The sequence below is a fragment of the Otolemur garnettii genome, unplaced genomic scaffold (genome assembly GCF_000181295.1).
Source record: "Otolemur garnettii isolate 467f Iridium unplaced genomic scaffold, OtoGar3 scaffold00102, whole genome shotgun sequence".
NCBI classification, from domain to species: Eukaryota; Metazoa; Chordata; class Mammalia; order Primates; family Galagidae; genus Otolemur; species Otolemur garnettii.
The window spans coordinates 813,427-822,109 of NW_003852497.1; the positions used below are offsets into that span (position 1 = coordinate 813,427).

The 8,683-nt window shown below is 37.9% G+C and overlaps 1 protein-coding gene across 5 annotated transcripts in view; it reads left to right on the top strand.

Moving 5' to 3' along the window:
- The window catches only part of NSD3 (nuclear receptor binding SET domain protein 3), a 130,915-nt gene that overhangs the window by 46,636 nt on the left and 75,596 nt on the right, over positions 1 to 8,683 (top strand). For all 5 annotated transcript variants that reach the window (XM_023516989.1, XM_023516991.1, XM_023516990.1 and 2 more), the window contains exon 2: positions 5,131 to 5,849. In XM_023516989.1, coding sequence (XP_023372757.1) covers positions 5,175 to 5,849 — 675 coding nt within the window. In that variant the 5' untranslated portion in view covers positions 5,131 to 5,174. The remainder of the gene's footprint in view (positions 1 to 5,130; positions 5,850 to 8,683) is intronic.

Sequence of the window (8,683 nt, forward strand, 5' to 3'; positions counted from 1 at the left end):
AAAAAAAAAAAAAAAAAAAAAAAAGAAGATATGAGTTTCACCATTTTTTTCCAACTTATATTGCCTATATGACTAAGGGAGAATCGCTTGATATTCTTGAGCCCCATCCTTTCTCATCTGTAAAAGGAGAATAATAATTTGTTTCATAGGATTAAACAAATGTGACATGTGAATGAGACCACAGTTTGGCCCAATGGATGCTCAGAAAAGTTCATTCATGCACTTACAGTTTGGGTTGGTAGGAAGAAGTCAGCTTATGGAAAACCTTGAAAGGTGTAGGGAGGGGATTTGGTATAATGTGAAGTTTTAGATTTTCTTAGTGTGGGAAGCAATTTATCTAAGTTTGGTTTTGGGAAGCATCATCTAATTGCTGTGCAGGATGAAATTAGAGGCTAGAAATATCTAGAAAATCAGTAATCATAGTTTAGGATATGGTGCTGAGGGCCTGGTCTAGGACTTGACATGAGCTTAACAATCAAGAACAAACCAGACTGATTTTAGAGAACTATAAGATTTGCATGGCTGGGTGCCTATGGCTCAAGTGGCTAAGGCGCCAGCCACATATACCTAAGGTGGCGAGTTCGAATCCAGCCCGGACCCGCCAAACAACAATGCCAGCTGCAACCAAAAAATAGCCGGGCGTTGTGGCAGGCACCTGTGGTCCCAGCTACTTGGGAGGTGGAGGCAGGAGACTCACTTGAGCCCAAGAGTTGGAGGTTGCTGTGAGCTTTGATGCCACCTCACTCTACCCAGGGTGACAACTTGAGGCTCTGTCTCAAAAAAAAAAAAAAAGATTTGCTCAGTGACTAGGTTTATGGCTTAACAAAAAGGGAAGAATCAATTCCCCATTTGCCCGAGGCTTCTAGTTTGGGAAGCTGGAAAAATAGTGGAAGCAATGACAAAAGTGGAATAGCCTGAAAGGGAAGATGAGTTAGGAAAGGACAGTGCATTCTGTTTTGAAGGAATGACTTCTGAGTTTATAGAAAATGTCCTTAATTACCCTCTGGCAGAGGATATTACAAAAATGAACACAAGATTAGAGATCAGAAGATTGATTTTTTTTCGCGCGTAATCAGTAATTGGCTTTGTGGTCTTAGGAAAGTCAGCATCTCAAGTATTTAATACAGTTATCTGAAAAATGAAACTAACACACACCCACCCTCTCAGTCTTATAGAGTTGTTTTGAGGGTCAAATAAGAATGCATATGAAAACACTTTGTGATTGCAAACTCCTAAATAATGGTAAGATGGTAATGTTATTTCTTTTCTTAGTTAAAATTAAAATGAAATAGGCTCAGTACCTGTAGCTCAGTGAGTAGGGCGCCGGCCACATACACCAAAAGCTGGCAGGTTCAACCCCGGCCCGGGTCTACTGAACAACAATGACAACTGCAACCAAAAAATAACCAGGCTATGTGGCAGACGCCTATAGTCCAAGCTACTTGGGAGGCTAAGGCAAGAAAATTGCTTAAGCCCAAAAGTTAGAGGTTACTGTGAGCTATGATGCCACCTTACTCTACCAAGGATGACATAGTGAGACTCTGTCTCAAAAAAAAAAAAAAAATATATATATATATATATAAATGAAATATTTAGAGCTAGAGCTAGAGAGGATAGGAAAAGGGGGGGAAATATCAAATTTCTTAACAGCTTATATTTGTAACTAAATCAGAAGCATCAGAAATCTCAGTCTCTGAATACATATGCATCAAAACCCTGCAGACACTGAGCGTAGACTGTAATTTGTGATACTAATCTGGAAGCTGATCTTGTGTATGACAGTTAACAACAACCAGAAACACAGATTGCATCTTGTTAGATGTCAGTATGTAACTTGCCTTCACGTTGGAAGTGTGAATGACGACTTTTAAATTCTACCTGTGTAGTTACTTCATGTCTGTTAAAAGAATTGTAAAATATTTCCTTCTTATGTCTTTTGCTGTGAACTATGTATATATTTTGCCAAAGGTTCAATTATAGTAATGTTTTAATTCTATATATAAAGAAATGATTTCTAATATATATCAGCTTTATCAGTAAGTACGGTATGGTGGTTGGGAGCACATACTCTGGATTTAGACTGCTTGGATTGAATCCTAGCTGTCAACTAATAGCTAGCAATGTACACCTGAGCAAGTCAATCGGCTTCTCTAGGCTTCTATTCCCTATTCTAAAGGAAGATAGGATCTGCCTAAAGGTTTTTGGTAGGATTAAATGTAGTGCTATCTATAAAACACTTAGAATAGTGCCTGCTGGCCAGGCATAGTGACTCAAATCTGTGATCCTAGGACTCTTAGAGGCATAGGAGGGTGGATTGCTCAAGCTCAGGATTTAGAGACCAGCCTGAGCAAGAGTGAGAGCCCCTCTGTACTAAAAGTAGAAAAACTAGCTGGGTGCATACCTATATTCCCAGCTCCTCGAGAGGCTGAGGCAAGAGGATATATAGTTTGAGCCCAGTAGTTTGAGGTTGCTATGAGCTACCCAGGGTGACAGAGTGAGACTCTGTCTCAAGAAAAAAAAAAAAAAAAAAAAGAGAATGGTATCTGGCACATACAAAGTATTATATGTATTAATGGTAGTTAGAATAGTTATTTTAGAATAACTATTATAGAATAAAATACATGAACAAAACAAACTAATCCTCCTCTCAGAACTGATAGTTAAGGGAAACAAAGGTGGTCTAGTGGTACATGGGCAAAGATCCAAATTCCAGTTCTGCCCCTTTGCTTTGTAGCTTAAATAGGCCATCTAACCCCCATGCAGCTCAGTTTCTTTTACTTACGAACCAGACATCACAATACCTATCTTGCAGAGTTGTTATGACAGTTAAATGAAATACACGTACTATATAAAAGCCTGACCCAGACAAGACACTTAGAGCTCCCCAGTGTAGAGCAGTATGGGCGGTTCAATTTCTTGTGTGCTATCTTAGTTATTTGTTTGCAGTTTTAGAACTTCTAAAATTATTTCCATTTGCTTAATAGCAGAATAAACAGCTACTATATAATTGGATACTCCTTGAAAAGTGTATTGTTAGCTTTTGTTTCTCTCTTTCCTCTGTTGTGTGGGTTCCTTGCTTATTATAATGGTAAATCCTACTGGAAGCAAGATGGTAAACATAAATTAATGAGTGTATTATGAATAATTCTATAATCAGCAACAGAATTATTAGTAATAGAGTTGATCTGGTATGTAGTCTCAGAATCCTCTTTCCTAGTGTTTCAGGCAGCTACAATGAGTTCATCGGAGTTGACATAGTCATGAAAACCTGTTTGTCCTCCCTGGTTGAGAGCTTTCTACAAGAAATATTTATGGGATTATCATGATGATATATGGACTGTCCATTAATCCTCTGTTTTGAGATGTATACTTGTCAAACCTTATGACAAGGCAGGGTGGTCTTGCAGCATTTCCTAAAAGATGTTTATGTACGTTATAACAATATTACATAATGTAGCATTTTTAGACACCTTCTAGAGCTGGTACAGTAATTGTAAACAAGAGTACAACACAGTGGTTATAAAGCAAACATTATAATGCAGCCGTCCAATCAAGAGTGTGCAGCAGAATCAGCTGGAATGTGGTCTTAAAATTCTCATGCTCTGTTCCATCCCAGACTTATTGAATCAGAATTATCAGGAGATAGACCCTGACACATGCATTTTGTAAAAGTACTTGAGATGCTTCTGCTGCACTGTTTTTTTTGAGTCAGAGTCTTACTATGTCACCCTTGGTAGAGTGCTGTGGCATCATAGCTCACAGCAACCTCAAACTCTTGGACTTAAGCAAGCCTCCCAAGTAGCTAGGACTACAGGTGCCTGCCACAATGCCTATTTTTGTTGTTGTTGTTGTTGTACTTGTAATTGTTGTTTGGCAGGCCTGGGCTGGGTTCAAACTGTCAGCCCTGGCATATGTGGCTGGCGCCCTTGCCACTGAGCTACAGGTGCCAAGCCTTCTGCTATCTAGAGATCTAGTTGACAAGAACATAGAGAATTAGGTATCTTCACACGTTACTGTTATGCGTGTATATTGGTATAGTACAGCCTGAAGAACAATTTTCAGTATCTATCAAAATTTCATGTTTTTCCAGTAGAAATATGTATATACATACAAATACAGTTTCAAGGATTTTTTTGTAAACCTGTTTATGATATCAAACAATTATAACTAATTATCAGTATACAAATGGTTAAATGCATCACATTTGTTTACTAGGCAACCATTTAAAGAATGATATTTACGAAAATGATCTATACATGCTGATAGAGAAATATTATCTAGGATATATTGTTAAGTCATAGAAGCCCTATTTTTAAAATTTTATGTCAATAAGTAGAGAAAGATATGGAACAGTACTCACTGAAGTGTCTATAGTGATTGTCTATAGCATAGAAAAGGAGGAATGATAGACCCCCTAAGAAGAGTTTTTTACTTTTGTATTTTAAATATTTGCAAAGAGGTTTTATTTTTATAATTACAAAAAGAACTGCTAGACAAAACATGAATGATTTTGAAGGAAACTCTTACAACCTGATGTGGTGGCTCAAACCTGTAATCCCAGCACTTTGGGAGGCCTAGGTAAGAGATGGCTGTAGGCCAGGAGTTTAAGAGCAGCCTGAACAAAATAGTGAGATCCTGTCTCTACAATAAAAAGAAAAATAAGTAAAGGAAGCTCTTACGGAAACTAATTTATATGTGCCAGGACCCTGCTTATTTTGCAAAAACCAGTTTTAACCTGAGACTTTTCTGTATAACTTGGGAAACAGAAAGGAATGTCAAAACCTTCTGCCTGTTTGCAAAGAGGATAAATTTTTGTTGTCACAGTTGTTATGAACGTAATGAAGAGGTTCACACAGCTAGGCACTTAAAAAGTGTTTGCCTTGGATTGGAATTATATTGGCTGTCGGTTTTGGAAAAATTCAATGTCTATACATATCTGTATATGAAAATTGATCTTAAAACAGTTTAATCCTTCATCCACTGATTAGCCTCTAGTCCAGGGGTTCTCAACCTTCCTAATGCTGTGGCCCTTTAATACAGTTCCTGTGGATCGCAGCCCACAGGTTGAGAACTGCTGCTCTAGTCTATGAAGATATTAACACCCTTTAATCCCCTCTGTTATCATTTTAGGCCCGATGAGAGAAAGGGAAAGTTAAGGATGCTGGAGCAGAACAATGGATTTCTCTTTCTCTTTCATGCAAGGGATCATGGGAAACACAATTCAGCAACCACCTCAACTCATTGACTCCGCCAACATCCGCCAGGAGGATGCCTTTGATAACAACAGTGACATTGCTGAAGATGGTGGCCAGATACCGTATGAAGCTACCTTGCAGCAAGGCTTTCAGTACCCATCCACAACAGAAGATCTTCCTCCACTCACAAACGGCTATCCACCGTCAATCAGCATATATGAAACGCAAACCAAATACCAGTCATATAATCAGTATCCTAATGGGTCAGCCAATGGCTTTGGTGCAGTTAGAAACTTTAGCCCCACTGACTATTACCATTCAGAAATTCCAAACACAAGACCACAGGAAATTCTGGAAAAACCTTCCCCTCCACAGCCACCACCTCCTCCTTCGGTACCACAAACTGTGATTCCAAAGAAGACTGGCTCACCTGAAATTAAACTAAAAATAACCAAAACTATCCAGAATGGCAGGGAATTGTTTGAGTCTTCCCTTTGTGGAGACCTTTTAAATGAAGTACAGGCAAGTGAGCACACAAAGTCAAAGCATGAAAGTAGAAAAGAGAAGAGGAAAAAAAGCAACAAGCATGACTCATCGAGATCTGAAGAGCGCAAGTCACACAAAATCCCCAAATTAGAACCAGAAGAACAAAATGTAAGTTGAAACATCTTTTTGAAAAATCTTGTGCTCTTTTCACATTTACTGGAATTCCAGGAGATCTTTCTCAGTTTTTATCTCTTCAAATATGAATTTTTCTGGCAACATTTTTCTTCTAATCACTAACAAGCTGCTTATAATATTATAATACATGATGAGTATTTGTTGAATAAGTGAATAGACATCACTAGAGTGAAGAAATATTTTTCAAATGTGTGACACTAAGAAGGGCCAGGCATGGTGGCTCTTGCCTATAATGCCAGCACTCTGGGAGGCTGAGCTGGGTGGATTGCTTAAGCTCAGGAGTTCAAGACCAACTTGAGCCAGAGCGAGACACCTGTCTCTAAAAATAGCTGAGTGTTGTGGTGGGCACCTGTAGTCCCAGCTACTTGGGAGGCTGAGTCAAGAGAATCACTTGAGCCCAAGAGTTGGAGGTTGCTATGAGCTAAGATGCCATGGCACTTTACTGAGGGTGACAAAGTGAGACTCTGTCTCAAAAAAAAAAAAAAAGTGTGACCTAAGAATCTTGTTCTTATGTTTCTTTGTCCTAATAGCCTCGATTATTTTTATTTGCTTGTATTAAGTTCCTGGTTTTGAAGATGAACAGGAAAGGCAAAGAAAAGATGGTTAATTATATTGATTCTTCATTATTTTGCCAGTAGATCTAGATAGACTTAACACTCATTACTGATACGTTTATTACAAAATAACCTGAAATAATAGAACTCTTTTTGTTAAAATTAGAGTTGTATTTATATATATTGATTAAAACTTCAAGTGGAGTTTTTATAAAAGTCATATTGATTTTTTAATATCTAACGTTTCTGTGTGAATTTGCTTAGCAATAGTAATAGTCAGCAGGTAACAAATCAATTCATTTAAATTTCAATTTAAATGAAAAGTTCATAGTATGAATTGCAGATGTTTTCTAGACATTGATTTGGGAAGAAATTAATAATGTTATTTATTTTTATGACAGTTATCTGTTTTTATATGTGGTATGCCTGAATAAGTTAATTTGTTATCTTCTTTCCAAAGAAATGTTAATTTCTTACCAATTCATCTTTTCCTTGGTAGCTGGGTTCTATTACTTCATAAAACTCTCAAATATCTTTTTCTGGAGTACTGATCACAGTGGTTCTAGAATCTCACAAGTCCCAATGTAACATTTCAACATGTTTTCTTATTTTTCTGTACTTTATTCATTTAACAAACATTGATGGACTACAGTAATGTGCTATATACTTTTCTAAGAATTGAAGCAATGAATGAAAAATAAAGATGCTTGCTCTCAGGGTGATTCTATTCTAGTGGGTAGGCGTAAAATATGTATGTATACATATACATGTGTATGTGAGTCCAGATGGGGTTAAATGCTATGAAGAAGATAAGACAATGAGATAAAGAGTAATTAGGGACATTTAGCTATTCTGGTGTGTTAGTTCTACATCTGTAAAATGAAGACTTTGGAATTAAATGATTTCTCTAATGCCTTTTAGTTTCTTAAGGCATTTATTAAATGTCCACCATAAAACCTAGCTCACATATTACCTTATTGACTGTTCATTGAGAGGATGAATAAAAGGGAAGAGAGAAATTAACTTTCTGCATTCCAGATACATTCACTGTGGCATTTCTTACCAAGACCTTTGGTTAAAACACAGGTGAAGGAAGCACTGTGGCCCTTGAGAATCCCCCAAATGCATAAAATTTGGTTTTAGCTCATTAGTTCCTGAAAACTGTCTTGTTGGCCTGCTCTGCCTTTGTAGTAGAGCTGTGGTCTCCAACCTGTGGGCCATGGACGGTACTGATTCGTGGCCTGTTAGGAACTGGACTGCACAGCAGGAGGTGAGCAGAGCTCTGTCTTCAGTCACAGCTGCTGCCCATCCTTGGCATCACTGCCTGAGTGCCGCCTCCCGTCAGCTCCCCCTACGATCTTTGGAAAAAATTATCTTCCGTGAACCAATCCCTGGTGCCAAAAAGCTTGGGGATTGCTGCTGTAGAGAATCTGGCACATAGGAGATTATTGGATTTTACTTACTAGGCTGCACTTTTTGCCTTTATTGATAAAGCTGGTTTCAAATATATTTCAAGGCCGGGTGAGGTGACTTATGCCTGTAATCCCAGCAGCATAGCCGTGCCTTGTCTTTACAAAAAATAAAAAGATTTAACTGGGCATGGTAGCAAATACTTACAGCTACTCAGGAGGCTGAGGCAGGAGGATCACTTGAATCCAGGAGTTCAAGGTCACAGTGAGCTATGATGATAACACTGCACTTCAGCCTGGGTAACAAAATGATCCTGTCTCTTATTTTTAGAAAAGTGTATGTACGTGTATATGCTATAAGGTTGGACAATTAAGTTTGCAAACTCATCCTAGAAAAAGTGCTACATTGCTGAATATCACTATGGTCACCTTCAAAGTACTCCCCCTGGGAAACTGTGCTCCGATGCAAGCACCTAGTCTACCCTTCAAAGCAATTTTAGAATGGCCATCAGAGCTGTTGTTATATGAGGGCTAACAATTAAGTTCACAAACTCACCCTTGAAAAAGTAAGATGAAGCTTTTCATGTCCGCTTTTTGTTTAATTAGAATCTGCAGAAAAATTCATTGTAGTGATGTTTCTAGTAGTCACACTGCAATGAGATTCTAAACCAACCCTGTCTTTGTTAGATATCTGCTATGCCTGGCCGTCCATATCACATAAACCTTTATTAGTGAACTGTTAACATCAAAGGATTAAAATGCTTAGATATAATTTAAGAGCCTTAGTTGATTTTCTTTTTTATCAAGTCATGCTGAGCAAAATTTCTTTTTCTTTTTTTTTTTT